The sequence below is a fragment of the Filicampus tigris genome, chromosome 21 (genome assembly GCF_054856515.1).
Source record: "Filicampus tigris isolate MCC_2025a chromosome 21, RoL_Ftig_1.0, whole genome shotgun sequence".
Taxonomy (NCBI): Eukaryota; Metazoa; Chordata; class Actinopteri; order Syngnathiformes; family Syngnathidae; genus Filicampus; species Filicampus tigris.
Genome location: NC_141237.1, coordinates 10901006 through 10919575, shown reverse-complemented (window position 1 = coordinate 10919575; position 18570 = coordinate 10901006). Strand labels below are relative to the sequence as shown.

General features: G+C 41.9%; 3 protein-coding genes across 31 annotated transcripts in view; 2 read left to right on the top strand and 1 right to left on the bottom strand.

Moving 5' to 3' along the window:
• Nucleotides 1–5522, top strand: part of LOC147127583 (uncharacterized) — an 18706-nt gene extending 13184 nt beyond the window's left edge. For 3 of the 5 annotated variants that reach the window (XR_015084292.1, XR_015084294.1, XR_015084293.1), the window contains 6 exons: nucleotides 1070–1154; nucleotides 2511–2691; nucleotides 2931–3019; nucleotides 3141–3206; nucleotides 3270–3402; nucleotides 3522–5522. Coding sequence is in view for 2 of the 5 variants with exons in the window: in XM_086020974.1 (XP_085877100.1) it covers nucleotides 2511–2691; nucleotides 2931–3019; nucleotides 3141–3171 (301 nt within the window). In the remaining 3 variants the exon portion in view is untranslated. Of the gene's footprint in view, nucleotides 1–1069; nucleotides 1155–2510; nucleotides 2777–2930; nucleotides 3020–3140; nucleotides 3207–3269; nucleotides 3403–3521 lie in introns of all 5 variants that reach the window. The other 2 variants (XM_086020975.1, XM_086020974.1) reach the window with 2 other exon arrangements.
• LOC147127582 (uncharacterized) overlaps nucleotides 1–18520 on the bottom strand; it is a 25994-nt gene extending 7474 nt beyond the window's left edge. For 3 of the 20 annotated variants that reach the window (XM_086020990.1, XM_086020988.1, XM_086020989.1), the window contains exons 1-8: nucleotides 5429–5538; nucleotides 5102–5131; nucleotides 5008–5033; nucleotides 4800–4899; nucleotides 4686–4730; nucleotides 4337–4373; nucleotides 4210–4256; nucleotides 3906–3967 (exon numbers count right to left, since the gene is read on the bottom strand). In XM_086020990.1, coding sequence (XP_085877116.1) covers nucleotides 3906–3967; nucleotides 4210–4256; nucleotides 4337–4373; nucleotides 4686–4730; nucleotides 4800–4881 — 273 coding nt within the window. In that variant the 5' untranslated portion in view covers nucleotides 4882–4899; nucleotides 5008–5033; nucleotides 5102–5131; nucleotides 5429–5538. Of the gene's footprint in view, nucleotides 1–2478; nucleotides 2674–2749; nucleotides 2813–2896; nucleotides 3040–3119; nucleotides 3189–3247; nucleotides 3399–3467; nucleotides 3602–3696; nucleotides 3840–3905; nucleotides 3968–4209; nucleotides 4374–4580; nucleotides 4631–4685; nucleotides 4731–4799; nucleotides 4900–5007; nucleotides 5034–5101; nucleotides 5132–5428; nucleotides 5539–16252; nucleotides 16810–16875; nucleotides 16938–17189; nucleotides 17340–17538; nucleotides 17689–17757; nucleotides 17858–17965; nucleotides 17992–18061; nucleotides 18092–18388 lie in introns of those variants that run through there. The other 17 variants (XR_015084310.1, XR_015084299.1, XR_015084311.1 and 14 more) reach the window with 17 other exon arrangements.
• Nucleotides 11772–18570, top strand: LOC147127581 (uncharacterized). Of its 6 annotated transcripts, none has more exons than XR_015084295.1 (8): nucleotides 11779–11970; nucleotides 14041–14133; nucleotides 15503–15768; nucleotides 15924–16012; nucleotides 16134–16199; nucleotides 16263–16370; nucleotides 16512–16961; nucleotides 17217–18570. XR_015084295.1 is itself a non-coding variant. In XM_086020987.1 (8 exons), exons 1-5 carry the CDS (start codon nucleotides 11888–11890, stop codon nucleotides 16162–16164), a joined length of 477 nt encoding a protein of 158 aa, XP_085877113.1. In that variant the 5' UTR covers nucleotides 11784–11887; the 3' UTR covers nucleotides 16165–16199; nucleotides 16263–16370; nucleotides 16512–16961; nucleotides 17217–18570. The 6 variants fall into 6 exon arrangements, 5 of the variants coding, with proteins under 5 accessions (XP_085877108.1, XP_085877110.1, XP_085877113.1 ...); XM_086020987.1 differs by having other exon boundaries at nucleotides 11784–11970; nucleotides 15503–15683; XM_086020985.1 differs by adding an exon at nucleotides 12573–12642 and having other exon boundaries at nucleotides 11956–11970; nucleotides 15503–15683; nucleotides 15924–16199.

Below are 18570 nucleotides of genomic sequence, written 5' to 3'. Positions count from 1 at the left end.
ATATTTACAGTAAAACACGTGCAGTCATGTTCCTGACATAATTTACATTTGAATTTAAATAGGAAAATTCGGATAAATTGTACAGGAAGGAAGGAAGGAGGAATGGAAGGAAATAAATCGTTTTACTCTGACACTATGGTGCATGTTAATATCTGTTGAATGAAAAACAACCAGTCTTTTTTTAATGTAATATTTATTTCTCCAAGATATTTTGCTGTTCTACATTTCAATGCAAATGTTCCATATCATTGAGAAGTAAACGATAATTTCAGTGAAAAATATAATTATTTTTGCTGTAACATCATCAGTATGATGGGTTCAGACTGCAAATGAAGCCATCACTCAGGTGAGCAACTTTAGATTGATTGTGGAGGCAGCTTTTAAACACAGAGTGGGCAAATTCTATGTTGTCAGTAAATGTAGCATGCTGGGGCGTGACGTTGCCAAACAGAAAGAGGCTCCACCCCAATAAATAAATAAGATAAAATAATAAAAAATTGTATGAATAGACAGTTCAATCTGTTATTTCCCAAATTGATATCACATTTTAATTCAAAGGATTATTAGAGCCACAGTGAAAAGGAACAAAATAATTGCGCTACGAGATTTTAAGTTGTAATCGTAAACCGTCAACTTAAAAAGTTGTATACTTTTGAAATAGAAATAAACTTAAAAATGAATGTCGTGTAGTACGGTGTCATTTTTACAAGGGGGGGTAAAGGAATGATATCTGAGAAGCAGTTTGTTGTCTGATGTAGTAGTTTTACTTTTTTTGTACATTTGAACACTATTGAGCGACTCAATATTTTCAGTAGGAAGACTTTGAAGTCCTGCTTGACCAGAAAGGAGCATTAGTTGCTCATTGGATGTCAGGTGTGGAGAGAAAGCCACCAGCTGATGGCTCACACAGATGCATTGCCTGTGTGGGCACAGTTGGAAGTGGACGTGTTGAAAGTGAAACTATATCACTTTTTTTGACTAATAATATGAGTTGAATCTTTAAAAAAATCAACATTTTATGTACAGAAGAGTGTTACTCACTGCTTTTGTTTTTTTTCTGCCTGGCCAGATGGATCAAGGAGGCTTGGGGCTCAAAGGTGCAGCCGACAGACTTGTGGGAAAGGAAGGGAAGGGCAAGCTGCATTTGGATCCGTGTGAGTATTGAGCAGTGTCGTGTGTTTGAAGAGCTGATGTGTGATGTCACATCGCACCACAAGGTGGACGTGAGTGCACTGAACTTCAACTTCTGATCCATGTACTGCATGACACTGTCAACCACAACACCATCGTCAGACATTTCTGGACATGTTTTTGAATGACAATGATGTGGGCCAAGTTAGTTAAAAAATAATGTCACATTAAAAAAAAAAATCTGTTTTTGACTAACTTGGTTCACATCAGTGTCATTTAAAAGCATGTCCAGCAGTGTGTGATGATGGTGTTGTGCTGGACACTTAGTTTTTGTCCCAGTGCAAGATGCCCAGTGTGCTCACGTCCCCCTTTGGTGCCATCGCCTAAGTGTTTGCGTGTCATTTGAAGTGAGTGACATCACACATGAGCTCGTCAAGCAGGCAACACTTAGGCTGCTTCCATCGTCAATGTCTGTGTGTGCAACTTGAGTTAGCTCACACAAACATTGACTGGTGAAATGCTTTCAAATAGTCATGTTAGCTTTTGTCCAATAAATTGTTGAACTTGAATTGGAGTCTTTGTGTTTGATTGGTAAGTCTGCCCTCATTTGAAGCCTTTCATGCGTGTCGTCGGTTGCTGCAGTGGAAAACTATTCCAAAGGCTGCTTGAAGTCTTGAGGTGAGAGTTGCACGTCAGTCATTACTACTCCTGTTTGTCTCCTCATGACTCAAAACTCGAGCAATCTTTCAATTCATCGAGCTTTGGGTCATGTGAGATTGAGGGGAATAGTAAAAGACTTGTGTCTAATGTTGTGACTCAAGTGCAACTTTGACCTGAAGACTCAAAAGTGCCTTCAAAAAAACTATCTGCTGCTAGGACCGCCCCTAACTCCGCCCAATTTCGAATCCACCAATCACAGCGCGGCTTAAATTTGCATAGCCAATCAGAATGCAGTAATTTGCATAAAATAGCAACTTCGACCAATCGGATCGCTCTAAATTTGCATAACCACGCCCGCTTTGCAACCGGCCAATCACAGCGCTTCTAATTTGCATAGCTCCGCCCGCCTTTTGACCAATCATAGCCCTTTATCTGCATTGCTCCACCCACTTCCAGACCCATCAGCGAATCAGAAAGCCTTATTCTGGCCTTGCCACGCCCATTTTCCAGCACAAAAAAAACTGGGGAAAAAAAAAATTCGGAAAAAAAAATTCAGGAAAAAAAAGTTCGGGAAAAAAAATTTGGAAAAAAATGTGGAAAATAATTTTAGATTTTTTTTTTGCTTGTTACTTTGCTTCAAGCAAGTTTTTTGTAATGTGTGTAAGAATGAAATTTAGAGCTTAAGTGTTAGTTTTGATCAAGCTTTATTTCTTTTGCAGAGTAAACAATCACAAACAAGTTACAAGTTGGATGACAGTCTGCTCGATGCTGCGTGCTGAAGTGGTCGGCCAAGCGAGACGAAGACAAAGTGTCAAGTTGGATGACAGTCTGCTCGTTGCAAAGTCGTCGGCCAGCAAGAAGAACTTGGACAAGCGTGTGGACCTAAGACAAAAAACATCCGTAAGTCAAGAGTTAAGTCAACGTCTTGTGCAGAAGATGTTTGGGGCTTGAAACCTACCAGCCATCAAGACTCAAGTCTTCACAGGTGCGTTATGATTGAAGATGATCTGTTCCTTGTTGCCTGGAAAGGGGAAGAAAAAACATAAGTAGTGGGTCAGACAAGTCGTCATGAGGATTGTAAAGTGAAAAACATCTAAAGATATACCGTCCAAGGGTAAATGTCTCCCATTTCTTCTCAGGCTGCCTCAAAGTTTGGCTACAGCACCGCGCGGATGAGCAACCAACAACCAAGGCAAAAGTGGTGCTGCTTGTCGCTGGCTGGGAGCAGGTACTCGACTGTGCGCCACACTGGACACAAGAACAAAACCATTCAACTTTGTCGAGACAACTGGAACATGCTAGCTGAAATGAAATGTTGCTTTTCTTACCGGCATTGGACTCATCCTCAGGCAGAACTTTCAGTCATGTTGCAGCTCGTAGCACTCCAGTGGCGCCGTCTGCAGGACAAGGAACATGTGAGTAGACCCCAATTATGACCAACCAAAAATGCAGTTACATTTGACTGTACGCTTCTGCAGGAGCTCTTCATTGATGACACCCTGGCAAGCTTCATGTGCACCATTCAAGTTGGATGAAGTCTCATCGTCGCCACATGGAGTCGTTGGTTGGCCAGCAAGGAGCACACTGACCAGCGTGTGGACAAAGACCTAAGTGAGTTCAAAAGTTCACTCAAAAGCTAATGGCATCAGAAATATACCATGAATGTAGCATTTCACCTTTAATGACATGGTGACTCATTTTTAGTTAACTTAAACGTTTTGATTCACTAGACTGGAACCTTTCACTGCAGCAGCTGGTCAAGCGCCTGAAACTCTGGACTGGTGCAGAGAATTCTCCCAGATGGACAAAGCTGTAAACACCACAAATGACAGACCAGTCAAGCTGCTATTTTTAGTGCGTTTATTTGCATGTCTTAATATTGAAAATATAGGCAGCTTTGAGGACCTTCTACATTAAAATGGAGATTTTCTTTGCCAAGCAGGTGGAAGCTGCAGTGCATGCCAAAGAAAAAGCAGGCGTGTGCTCTTTCAACATGCCAAGTTTGTTGTAGACTGTTTAACCGGTCAACAAGTTCATCATGGCGCCGTCTAGAACAACAAAAAACAGTCAAGTATTTTGATTCATCAAGTTTGTCTTTGGCAACAGGTTCCAACCTTGAAGAGGAGCTCCACTTCACAAGTTGATCCATGCTGCACCGACCAAATCTCAGCACCACCTGGTGGACAAAAGTTAGCAAATTGTTGACCAGAATCTTCAGTCATGTTCCTAGTGGATTGCTGTCCTGCCCATCTGCAACACACTGATTGAAATTATCAGGCTCCTAAAGAGCTTGCTGATTATTTCAATCAGGTGTGTTGTAGCAGGGAGACAAAACATTCAGGAAACAGGATTGGAGACCCCTGATGAGTGTCCTCGCTGCAACATTGGCAAAACTGCAGAGGAAAAAAAAATGCTCACTTTGTACACCATCTTGTTCCACAGCTCTCAATGAAGCTCTGGCATGACTGCGGGAAAAAAAAAAAACAAAAAAAAAAACTGAAGTTCAGATGGGACACCGCTGGAAAGTTACATCGGGTCCCCTGACCCTCCTTCGGTTTGATCCAGAATCCTGGCTGGTGCGTCTGCAGCAAAAAAAAAAAAAAAAAAAAAAAAAAAAAAATCTACATTGAGTGCATTTTCCACATGACTCAGGTGTCGTATCCAGGTCCAGAAAGTAAAACCCCTGCCGCAGGTGCTTCCACTCAACCGGCAGGTAAACGAGCTCCCAGAAGCTGGTTGAGTGGAAGCACCTGTGGCGCAAGTCAAACTGTGGCTGGGTTTTTACTTACTGGATTAGACACACCTTTGCTGATTGAAGAGGTCCCCCGGTCAGCACATGCTGAAATAGTTAGTCAAACATTTGTACATGTATATAAGAGTGTGGTTTTTTTTACCAGTGAGGAGAGCCGAGCTGGACGCCTTTTCAACAGCATGGCGGCCTGAAAGGGAAAGTAAGCATTAGACTTTAAAATACTCATCCTGACAAGCTAGTGGCTTTGCAACCTCACATTTGGTAGACATGCAAAAGTCTCTTGACGCCATGTCCCAAAAATCCAGGACGTCAGACATTTTAAGGGTCATTTGGGCCATTTTGTTTCAGATCTAAGCCTGTAGACAGCAATAAGAATCAACACACACACAAACATTTGATTTACTCTGTTTAATAATGATATCTTTTATATAAAAACACAGCAATTGTGCCATTTTGCAGTCAACCTGGCCGTTCTGTTTAAGTTGCAAGCCTGTGGACAGAAATGAGACGATTAACACACAAGCATGAAAACATATTTGTTTTGTGTTGTCGACTTACCTTAGGCAAAACGGCACTTTCGTCCAAATGCTGGAAAAGGTTTGAGAAATGTTGCGTTAGCCATCGTCACAAAGTAAAAGCATTACTGTTGAATAAACATCTACTTAACCATGAATAAATAATTGCGTTCATCCATTTATCAATATTTCCGTCCCAAAAACGCGTTTTGATGCAATTTAAAGTCTCAGGAAGCGGGACTTACCAACGCTGGATAAAACGCTTCAACTTACCACGTTAGCAAGGCGTGAGCACGCCTAAAGTGCTACTTTAGCGCAAAGTGAACAAAAGCAGTGAATTTTAATAGCATATAAAAGATTGAGCACTCACCTCGTCAAAGTTCTCGAGGATCCTGTGGGGAAGATGTGTGCTGAGCAGCTGGTTGACGAAGACGACCGGAGGCTGTGCGCGAGCTGAGAAAGAATGATCACCACTTTTCCCCCGACTTAAATAGGTTTCCGGTGATGACGTCACTTCCAGAAAAATTTAAAAAAAACTTTTATTTAACACAGGAAACTCAATTGTCCATGCTACTAAAGCAGTTGTGTTACATTGAAAATGCGAGAGCGAAATAATAGAAGCATTGTCATAATTGCTTGCCGAGGCTCGAACCCGAGCTGTTTGTTTATGAAGTGTGGGTGTCTACCACCAGACCATCATTCGGTTGCAGTAACTTCCTCTACGTGTAGTATATATCAGATAAGGTGACGCAGTGAAAGTTGAAAGTGATGCTCATATATATATATATATATAACCAACCGATTATTTCAAGATTTCTCGTGGTCGAGTGGTTAGTGTCGTTATTTGGTCTTTTGGCGACCCAGGTTCGAATCTTGCTTTGTTCTCAAATTCATTTCTAAATGCAGCAAAGAGTGAGGATCGAACCCTAATCTCCGGAACACCACGCCAGTTCTTATACCACTCGGCCATCTTCACTGAGAAAATTCGAAATTTTGTTCTGTATTAATAGGATTATAGTCAACAGTTTGTTGGACCAAAAACGTTTGTTTTTCCAAACATCCATCTGTCCAGCCATTACCCGATCTATTTATCCCCAGTTACATGAAAAAAGGAAATGCAATTAAGGAGAGGGTTGGCATCCCTCGTGAAGTGACCACTTACATCGCTAACATTCCACGTGGACTCTGTGATGACACTCAAACCGAACAAATAAGCCCCCCCCACCGCACCGGCGTTTATTACAACTGACTTGATGATGTCATCCATCGGGAGAGAGTTTGCAAAGTCAACTTGGTTTGAAATTGAAGACGAACATAACAAAAAGTCAGTCTAGTTTGTTACTTTGATTTATTGGCGATTGTGAATCAAATGCTTGAACAAAACACGTGTCTTCTTCCCTGCTTGGGTCAGAAACAGAACATCCATACACAGTGACAAATGTTTAGTTAATTTTTTCAGGTGCTTTGTTGATAAGGGCAACCCTGCTGGAAGGTTGAGACGCTGTATGTAGGGGGTCTCATCTAGATGGCTGGGAGGGAGGAGGGGAGAGGTGGGCGTTCTCTCCTGGTCCGACAGGTCCGTAGAGAACCTGCAACACACGAAGAAACACAGTGAAATCAACTTTAATAGCTATTGATACTGTTGAGAGGAAAAATGGGAAGACTTTCTGACTTTCTTCCAAAAAACGCCTTGCTATATATACATGGTCGCCCCCCCAAAAAAAGAAACGCATAACTATACATGGTCTTATCCCCCCCCCCCAAAATACCTTACTACATATAGTTGTTTTTTTCTCCAAAAACACCTTAATATACAATGTGGGGTTTTTTTCTTTCCAAAAAACGCCTTACGCCAAACGCCATGGTCTGTTGTTATCCCCAAAAAACAGCTCACTCTACGTGATCGTTTTTTCCCCCCAAAAAACGCCTTACTATACATGGTCGGTTTTTGATGTCTTTTTCCCCAAAACATGGTACTATACAATGTGTTTGTCCCCCCCCCCCAAAAAATCGCCTTATTATACATGGTCGCTCCCCCCCCCCCCAAAAAAAGCCTCACTATACATGGTTGTATTTTTCCCCAAAACGCCTTTCTATACAGGGTGTTTTTTCTTTCTTTCCAAAAAACGCCTTACATGGTGTTTAAACATGCGTCACTAATTCGCCTGTCTCCAAACAAAGACGATTAGCAATCTGTTGCTGTTGCTGCTACCTACTGGTATGGAAAAGTACTACAGTGTAGGTCGCATAAAACGCCTAACTATACATGGTCGTTTTTCCCCCAAAAAACGCCTTACTATACATGGTCTTTTTTCCTCTCCCAAAAACGTCTTACTACATTGTTGTTGTTTTTTTCCCCAAAAAAACAGCTTACTATACATGGTCGGTTTTTTTTTGGGGGGGGGGGGGGGTCTCTCCTGGTCCGACAGGTCCGTAGAGAACCTGCAACACACAAAGAAACACAGTGAAATCAACTTTAATAACTATTGATACTGTTGAGAGGAAAAATGGGAAGACTTTCTGACTTTCTTCCAAAAAACGCCTCGGTACATATACATGGTTGCCCCCCCCAAAAAACGCATGACTATACATGGTCGCATACCCCCCCCCTCCCAAAACACATTACTATACATGGTTGTTTTTTTCTCCAAAAAGGCCTCACTACACAGGGTGTTTTTTTTTTTCACAAAAACGCCTTACTATACAGTGTTTTCTTTCTCTCCAAAAAACGCCTTACTATATACATGGTCGTATTTTTTCCCAAAAAACGCCTTACTACATGGTCATTTTTTTCCCCAAAACGCCTTACTATACATGGCCATTTTTTTTTTTTTTTTTAAATGCCGCACTATTCATGGTTAGTTTTTTTCCCCCAAAAAACACCTTACTAGATGGTCATCCCCCCTTTGTTGATAAGGGCCCCGGAAGGTTGAGACGCTGTAGGGCGTCTCATCTACAGTAGATGGCTGGGAGGGAGGAGGGGAGAGGTGGGGGTTTTCTCTCCTTGTCCGACAGGTCCGTCGAGAACCTGCAACACACAAAGAAACAATGTGAAATCAACTTTAATAGCTATTGATACTGTTGAGAGGAAAAATGGGAAGACTTTCTGAGTTTCTTCCAAAAAACGCCTTGCTATATATACATGGTCGCCCCCCCAAAAAAAGAAACGCATAACTATACATGGTCTTATCCCCCCCCCCCCAAAATACCTTACTACATATAGTTGTTTTTTTCTCCAAAAACACCTTTATATACAATGTGGGGTTTTTTTCTTTCCAAAAAACGCCTTACGCCAAACGCCATGGTCTGTTGTTATCCCCAAAAAACAGCTCACTCTACGTGATCGTTTTTCCCCCCCAAAAAACGCCTTACTATACATGGTCGGTTTTTGATGTCTTTTTCCCCAAAACATGGTACTATACAATGTGTTTGTCCCCCCCCCAAAAAAAAATCGCCTTATTATACATGGTCGCCCCCCCCCCCCAAAAAAGCCTCACTATACATGGTTGTATTTTTCCCCAAAACGCCTTTCTATACAGGGTGTTTTTTCTTTCTTTCCAAAAAACACCTTACATGGTGTTTAAACATGCGTCACTAATTCGCCCGTCTCCAAACAAAGACGATTAGCAACCTGTTGCTGTTGCTGCTACCTACTGGTATGGAAAAGTACTACAGTGTAGGTCGCATAAAACGCCTAACTATACATGGTCGTTTTTCCCCCAAAAAACGCCTTACTATACATGGTCTTTTTTCCTCTCCCAAAAACGTCTTACTACATTGTTGTTTTTTTTCCCCCAAAAAAACAGCTTACTATACATGGTCGTTTTTTGGAGGGGGGGTTCTCTCCTGGTCCGACAGGTCCGTAGAGAACCTGCAACACACAAAGAAACACAGTGAAATCAACTTGAATAACTATTGATACTGTTGAGAGGAAAAAATGGGAAGACTTTCTGACTTTCTTCCAAAAAACGCCTTGCTATATATACATGGTCGCCCCCCCAAAAAAAGAAACGCATAACTATACATGGTCTTATCCCCCCCCCCCCCCCCCCAAAATACCTTACTACATATAGTTGTTTTTTTCTCCAAAAACACCTTAATATACAATGTGGGGTTTTTTTCTTTCCAAAAAACGCCTTACGCCAAACGCCATGGTCTGTTGTTATCCCCAAAAAACAGCTCACTCTACGTGATCGTTTTTCCCCCCCAAAAAACGCCTTACTATACATGGTCGGTTTTTGATGTCTTTTTCCCCAAAACATCGTACTATACAATGTGTTTGTCCCCCCCCCAAAAAAATCGCCTTATTATACATGGTCGCCCCCCCCCCAAAAAAAAGCCTCACTATACATGGTTGTATTTTTCCCCAAAACGCCTTTCTATACAGGGTGTTTTTTCTTTCTTTCCAAAAAACGCCTTAAATGGTGTTTAAACATGCGTCACTAATTCGCCTGTCTCCAAACAAAGACGATTAGCAACCTGTTGCTGTTGCTGCCACCTACTGGTATGAAAAAGTACTACAGTGTAGGTCGCATAAAACGCCTAACTATACATGGTCGTTTTTCCCCCAAAAAACGCCTTACTATACATGGTCTTTTTTCCTCTCCCAAAAACGTCTTACTACATTGTTGTTTTTTTTCCCCCAAAAAAACAGCTTACTATACATGGTCGTTTTTTGGAGGGGGGGTTCTCTCCTGGTCCGACAGGTCCGTAGAGAACCTGCAACACACAAAGAAACACAGTGAAATCAACTTGAATAACTATTGATACTGTTGAGAGGAAAAATGGGAAGACTTTCTGACTTTCTTCCAAAAAACGCCTTGCTATATATACATGGTCGCCCCCCCAAAAAAAGAAACGCATAACTATACATGGTCTTTTCCCCCCCCCCCAAAATACCTTACTACATATAGTTGTTTTTTTCTCCAAAAACACCTTAATATACAATGTGGGGTTTTTTTCTTTCCAAAAAACGCCTTACGCCAAACGCCATGGTCTGTTGTTATCCCCAAAAAACAGCTCACTCTACGTGATCGTTTTTCCCCCCCAAAAAACGCCTTACTATACATGGTCGGTTTTTGATGTCTTTTTCCCCAAAACATGGTACTATACAATGTGTTTGTCCCCCCCCCCAAAAAAAATCGCCTTATTATACATGGTCGCCCCCCCCCCCAAAAAAAAGCCTCACTATACATGGTTGTATTTTTCCCCAATACGCCTTTCTATACAGGGTGTTTTTTCTTTCTTTCCAAAAAACGCCTTACATGGTGTTTAAACATGCGTCACTAATTCGCCTGTCTCCAAACAAAGACGATTAGCAACCTGTTGCTGTTGCTGCCACCTACTGGTATGAAAAAGTACTACAGTGTAGGTCGCATAAAACGCCTAACTATACATGGTCGTTTTTTCCCCCAAAAAACGCCTTACTATACATAGTCTTTTTTCCTCTCCCAAAAACGTCTTACTACATTGTTGGGTTTTTTTCCCCCAAAAATCAGCTTACTATACATGGTCGTTTTTTTGGGGGGGGTCTCTCCTGGTCCGACAGGTCCGTAGAGAACCTGCAACACACAAAGAAACACAGTGAAATCAACTTTAATAACTATTGATACTGTTGAGAGGAAAAATGGGAAGACTTTCTGACTTTCTTCCAAAAAACGCCTCGGTACATATACATGGTTGCCCCCCCCAAAAAACGCATGACTATACATGGTCGCATACCCCCACCCTCCCAAAACACATTACTATACATGGTTGTTTTTTTCTCCAAAAAAGGCCTCACTACACAGGGTGTTTTTTTTTTCACAAAAACGCCTTACTATACAGTGTTTTCTTTTTCTCCAAAAAACGCCTTACTATATACATGGTCGTATTTTTTCCCCAAAAACGCCTTACTACATGGTCATTTTTTTCCCCAAAACGCCTTACTATACATGGCCATTTTTTTTTTTTTTTAAATGCCGCACTATTCATGGTTAGTTTTTTTCCCCCAAAAAACACCTTACTAGATGGTCATCCCCCCTTTGTTGATAAGGGCCCCGGAAGGTTGAGACGCTGTAGGGCGTCTCATCTACAGTAGATGGCTGGGAGGGAGGAGGGGAGAGGTGGGGGTTTTCTCTCCTAGTCCGACAGGTCCGTCGAGAACCTGCAACACACAAAGAAACAATGTGAAATCAACTTTAATAACTATTTATATGGTTGGAGAGGGAAAATGGGAAGACTTTCTGAGTTTCTTCCAAAAAACGCCTTGCTATATATACATGGTCGCCCCCCCCAAAAAAGAAACGCAGGACTAAACATGGTCTTATCCCCCCCCCCAAAATACCTTACTATATATAGTTGTTTTTTTCTCCAAAAACACCTTAATATACAATGTGTTTTTTTTCTTTCCAAAAAACGCCTTACGCCAAATGCCATGGTCTGTTGTTTTCCCCTAAAAACAGCTCACTCTACGTGATCGTTTTTTCCCCCCAAAAACGCCTTACTGTACATGGTCGGTTTTTGATGTCTTTTTCCCAAAAACGTCGTACTATAAAATGTGTTTGCCGTGGAAGAAGCTGGCCCACTCGAAGCAGGTCTTCTTGCTGCCTACCCACAACACAGACGGAATGCCCACGATCAGCATCATCACGTACTTGATCAGGAATAGGGACAGGTCTGCTGTCTGCTCTGCTCCACCTGCGCGCCCCCCCCCCCCCCCCACACCCACACACACATACAGTTACGGTACATATTACTTATTTTGTCTTTATTGAGCCACTGTAGACAACTAAACATCATAAATCGCTTGGCAAATTCATTTTCGAGCGCCTGTACAGTAGGTGGTGATATGCACCAAGGAGAAGAAGAAGAAGGAGAATGGTATACATCCGGTTTAATTAGGTCTTCCGGTGACCCCCAGCTGATTTTTCCGTGAGTCATTTTAATTTTTAAACCGTCTATTTGTCGTTTGTATATAAATGTATTTATGTACTCAGTTTAGTAGCATAATTACGGCACTTGGGCTTTCAAGTTTGTTTATTGTTACTCAATACGTCACGTCAAACATTGTTTATTGTTACTCAATACGTCCCGTAAAACAATATCAACAACGGTGGCTTGTCAGCTAGCACGCCCACAATAGCACTCAGCTGCCAATCAAGGAAAGCGCTTGACTTACTTGAATGGTATCAGTATTGATGTCCACATGATTTTTCGTGGCGATTGTTCACAGTTTTTGTGGCATTACGCATAGTTTTCACTGTCCGGTCTTGTCGTCTTCCCATTGAGATACCGGTAAATGACCACTGGAGGGAGCCTCGCCATCATTTACTGGGAGAGTTGGTTTGTGCCATTAAATGAATCCCTTTTAACTGTAATATTTAATTTAGCTGCTGGATACTATAATCGTGTGGATGTAGTCGAGATTGGATTAGAGTACAAATTGACGAGTTCGAGAATTTTATTTTCCCCTGCACTTTTAACATCTCGGGCGAGATAGCGAGACCAACGTGGGTTGTTCTCCGGTCTGTCAGGCGCCGCAGGTGGCGGAGGCAACGTAAACAAAAGCGGGACTGCCGAGATGAGCTACGCGGCTAGACTAAGGTAAATGCTAACCATTTAAAATCCGCCGCCGTGCTTCTCTACCCCCGACCCTACACTACCCCAGATCGGTAACACACAGAACGGGTGATCTGGAGCAGCGACTAGTTCGAAACTGCTACATTTGTTAATCGCAAAAACGTGGCCGCACGCTCAGATTCGCCACGCTTCAGTGCAACTGCACTTGAGGCTAACCGCAGCACAAAGTGAAGTTTCATCACCAGATTAAGATGTCCAGTAATGCGCAGACTACCGGTATAGCTAACGACAACTTTATTGCGTGCGTGCGTACATGTATGCAATGTATGCATTAATATTAGATATATTTACAGTAAAGCACGTGCAGGCATGTTCCTGACATAATTTACATTTTGAATATAAATAGGAAAATTCGGATAAATTGTACAGGAAGGAAGGAAGGAGGAATGGAAGGAAATAAGAAATCATTTTACTCTGACACTATGGTGCATGTTAATATCTGTTGAATGAAAAACAACCAGTCTTTTTTTTAATGTAATATTTATTTCTCCAAGATATTTTGCTGATCTACATTTCAATGCAAATGTTCCATATCATTGAGAAGTAAACGATAATTTCAGTGAAAAATATAATTATTTTTGCTGTAACATCATCAGTATGATGGGTTCAGACTGCAAATGAAGCCATCACTCAGGTGAGCAACCTTTAAGATTGATTGTGGAGGCAGCTTTTAAACACAGAGTGAGCAAATTCTATGTTGTCAGTAAATGTAGCATGCTGGGGCGTGACGTTGCCAAACAGAAAGAGGCTCCACCCCAATAAATAAATAAGATAAAATAATAAAAAATTGTATGAATAGACAGTTCAATCTGTTATTTCCCAAATTGATATCACATTTTAATTCAAAGGATTATTAGAGCCACAGTGAAAAGGAACAAAATAATTGCGCTACGAGATTTTAAGTTGTAATCGTAAACCGTCAACTTAAAAAGTTGTATACTTTTGAAATAGAAATAAACTTAAAAATGAATGTCGTGTTGTACGGTGTCATTTTTACAAGGGGGGGGTAAAGGAATGATATCTGAGAAGCAGTTTGTTGTCTGATGTAGTAGTTTTACTTTTTTTGTACATTTGAACACTATTGAGCGACTCAATATTTTCAGTAGGAAGACTTTGAAGTCCTGCTTGACCAGAAAGGAGCATTAGTTGCTCATTGGATGTCAGGTGTGGAGAGAAAGCCACCAGCTGATGGCTCACACAGATGCATTGCCTGTGTGGGCACAGTTGGAAGTGGACGTGTTGAAAGTGAAACTATATCACTTTATTTGACTAATAATATGAGTTGAATCTTTAAAAAAAATCAACATTTTATGTACAGGAGAGTGTTACTCACTGCTTTTGTCTTTTTTTCTGCCTGGCCAGATGGATCAAGGAGGCTTGGGGTTCAAAGGTGCAGCCGACAGACTTGTGGGACGTGCGGAAGGGAAGGGAAGGTCAAGCTGCATTTGGACCCGTGTGAGTATTGAGCAGTGTCGTGTGTTTGAAGAGCTGATGTGTGATGTCACCTCGCACCACAAGGTGGACGTGAGTGCACTGAACTTCAACTTCTGATCCATGTACTGCATGACACTGTCAACCACAACACCATCGTCAGACATTTCTGGACATGTTTTTGAATGACAATGATGTGGGCCAAGTTAGTTAAAAAATAATGTCACATTAAAAAAAAAAATCTGTTTTTGACTAACTTGGTTCACATCAGTGTCATTTAAAAGCATGTCCAGCAGTGTGTGATGATGGTGTTGTGCTGGACACTTAGTTTTTGTCCCAGTGCAAGATGCCCAGTGTGCTCACGTCCCCCTTTGGTGCCATCGCCTAAGTGTTTGCGTGTCATTTGAAGTGAGTGACATCACACATGAGCTCGTCAAGCAGGCAACACTTAGGCTGCTTCCATCGTCAATGTCTGTGTGTGCAACTTGAGTTAGCTCACACAAACATTGACTGGTGAAATGCTTTCAAATAGTCATGTTAGCTTTTGTCCAATAAATTGTTGAACTTGAATTGGAGTCTTTGTGTTTGATTGGTAAGTCTGCCCTCATTTGAAGCCTTTCATGCGTGTCGTCGGTTGCTGCAGTGGAAAACTATTCCAAAGGCTGCTGGAAGTCTTGAGGTGAGAGTTGCACGTCAGTCATTACTGCTCCTGTTTGTCTCCTCATGACTCAAAACTCGAGCAATCTTTCAATTCATCGAGCTTTGGGTCATGTGAGATTGAGGGGAATAGTAAAAGACTTGTGTCTAATGTTGTGACTGAAGTGCAACTTTGACCTGGAGACTCAAAAGTGCCTTCAAAAAAACTATCTGCTGCTAGGACCGCCCCTAACTCCGCCCAATTTCGAATCCACCAATCACAGCGCGGCTTAAATTTGCATAGCCAATCAGAATGCAGTAATTTGCATAAAATAGCAACTTCGACCAATCAGATCGCTCTAAATTTGCATAACCACGCCCACTTTGCAACTGGCCAATCACAGCGCTTCTAATTTGCATAGCTCCACCCGCCTTTTGACCAATCACAGCCCTTTATCTGCATTGCTCCACCCACTTCCAGACCCATCAGCGAATCAGAAAGCCTTATTCCGGCCTTGCCACGCCCATTTTCCAGCACAAAAAAAACTGGGGAAAAAAAAAATTCGGAAAAAAAAGTTCGGGAAAAAAAATTTGGAAAAAAAATTCGGAAAATAAATTTGGAAAAAAATGTGGAAAATAATTTTAGATTTTTTTTTTTTGCTTGTTACTTTGCTTCAAGCAAGTTTTTTGTAATGTGTGTAAGAATGAAATTTAGAGCTTAAGTGTTAGTTTTGATCAAGCTTTATTTCTTTTGCAGAGTAAACAATCACAAACAAGTTACAAGTTGGATGACAGTCTGCTCGATGCTGCGTGCTGAAGTGGTCGGCCAAGCGAGACGAAGACAAAGTGTCAAGTTGGATGACAGTCTGCTCGTTGCAAAGTCGTCGGCCAGCAAGAAGAACTTGGACAAGCGTGTGGACCTAAGACAAAAAACATCCGTAAGTCAAGAGTTAAGTCAACGTCTTGTGCAGAAGATGTTTGGGGCTTGAAACCTACCAGCCATCAAGACTCAAGTCTTCACAGGTGCGTTATGATTGAAGATGATCTGTTCCTTGTTGCCTGGAAAGGGGAAGAAAAAACATAAGTAGTGGGTCAGACAAGTCGTCATGAGGATTGTAAAGTGAAAAACATCTAAAGATCATACCGTCCAAGGGTAAATGTCTCCCATTTCTTCTCAGGCTGCCTCAAAGTTTGGCTACAGCACCGCGCAGATGAGCAACCAACAACCAAGGCAAAAGTGGTGCTGCTTGTCGCTGGCTGGGAGCAGGTACTCGACTGTGCGCCACACTGGACACAAGAACAAAATCATTCAACTTTGTCGAGACAACTGGAACATGCTAGCTGAAATGAAATGTTGCTTTTCTTACCGGCATTGGACTCATCCTCAGGCAGAATTTTCAGTCATGTTGCAGCTCGTAGCACTCCAGTGGCGCCGTCTGCAGGACAAGGAGCATGTGAGTAGACCCCAATTATGACCAACCAAAAATGCAGTTACATTTGACTGTACGCTTCTGCAGGAGCTCTTCATCGTTGAACACCCTGGCAAGCTTCATGTGCACCATTCAAGTTGGATGACGTCGCCACATGGGAGTAGTCGGTTGGCCAGCGTGTGGACAAAGACCTAAGTGAGTTCAAAAGTTCACTCAAAAGCTAATGGCATCAGAAATATACCATGAATGTAGCATTTCACCTTTAATGACATGGTGACTCATTTTTAGTTAACTTAAACGTTTTGATTCACTGGAGACTGGAACTTTCCACTGCAGCAGCTGAGCAAGCGCCTGAAACTCTGGACTGGTGCAGAGACTTCTCCCGGATGGACAAAGCTGTAAACACCACAAATGACAGACCAGTCAAGCTGCTATTTTTAGTGCGTTTATTTGCATGTCTTAATATTGAAAATATAGGCAGCTTTGAGGACCTTCTACATTAAAATGGAGATTTTCTTTGCCAAGCAGGTGGAAGCTGCAGTGCATGCCAAAGAAAAAGCAGGCGTGTGCTCTTTCAACATGCCAAGTTTGTTGTAGACTGTTTAACTGGTCAACAAGTTCATCATGGCGCCGTCTAGAACAACAAAAAACAGTCAAGTATTTTGATTCATCAAGTTTGTCTTTGGCAACAGGTTCCAACCTTGAAGAGGAGCTCCACTTCACAAGTTGATCCATGCTGCACCGACCAAATCTCAGCACCACCTGGTGGACAAGAGCAGGACAAAAGTTAGCAAATTGTTGACCAGAATCTTCAGTCATGTTCCTAGTGGATTGCTGTCCTGCCCATCTGCAACACACTGATTGAAATTATCAGGCTCCTAAAGAGCTTGCTGATTATTTCAATCAGGTGTGTTGTAGCAGGGAGACAAAACATTCAGGAAACAGGATTGGAGACCCCTGATGAGTGTCTTCGCTGCAACATTGGCAAAACTGCAGAGGAAAAAAAATGCTCACTTTGTACACCACCATCTTGTTCCACAGCTCTCAATGAAGCTCTGGCATGACTGCAGAAAAAAAACTGAAGTTCAGATGGGACACCGCTGGAAAGTCACATTGGGTCCCCTGACCCTCCTTCGGTTTGATCCAGAATCCTGGCTGGTGCGTCTGCAGCAAAAAAAAAAAAAATCTACATTTCCCACATGACTCAGGCGTCGTATCCAGGTCCAGAAAGTAAAAAGTAAAACCGCTGCCACAGTTTGGCTGCAGGTGCTTCCACTCAACCGGCAGGTAAACGAGCTCCCAGAAGCTGGTTGAGTGGAAGCACCTGTGGCGCAAGTCAAACTGTGGCTGGGTTTTTACTTACTGGATTAGACACACCTTTGCTGATTGAAGAGGTCCCCCGGTCAGCACATGCTGAAATAGTTAGTCAAACATTTGTACATGTATATAAGAGTGTGGTTTTTTTTACCAGTGAGGAGAGCCGAGCTGGACGCCTTTTCAACAGCATGGCGGCCTGAAAGGGAAAGTAAGCATTAGACTTTAAAATACTCATCCTGACAAGCTAGTGGCTTTGCAACCTCACATTTGGTAGACATGCAAAAGTCTCTTGACGCCATGTCCCAAAAATCCAGGACGTCAAACATATTAAGGGTCATTTGGGCCATTTTGTTTCAGATCTAAGCCTGTAGACAGCAATAAGAATCAACACACACACAAACATTTGATTTACTCTGTTTAATAATGATATCTTTTATATAAAAACACAGCAATTGTGCCATTTTGCAGTCAACCTGGCCGTTCTGTTTAAGTTGCAAGCCTGTGGACAGAAATGAGACGATTAACACACATGCATGAAAATATATATTTGTTTTGTGTTGTCGACTTACCTTAGGCAAAACGGCACTTTCGTCCAAATGCTGGAAAAGATTTGAGAAATGTTGCGTTAGCCATCGTCACAAAGTAAAAGCATTACTGTTGAATAAACATCTACTTAACCATGAATAAATAATTGCGTTCATCCATTTATCAATATCTCCGTCCCAAAAACGCGTTTTGATGCAATTTAAAGTCTTAGGAAGCGGGACTTACCAACGCTGGATAAAACGCTTCAACTTACCATGTTAGCAAGGCGTGAGCACGCCTAAAGTGCTACTTTAGCGCAAAGTGAACAAAAGCAGTGAATTTTAATAGCATATTAAAGATTGAGCACTCACCTTGTCAAAGTTCTCGAGGATCCTGTGGGGAAGATGTGTGCTGAGCAGCTGGTTGACGAAGACGACCGGAGGCTGTCCGCGAGCTGAGAAAGAATGATCACCACTTTTCCCCCGACTTAAATAGGTTTCCGGTGATGACGTCACTTCCAGAAAAATAAAAATAAAAACATTCATTTAACACA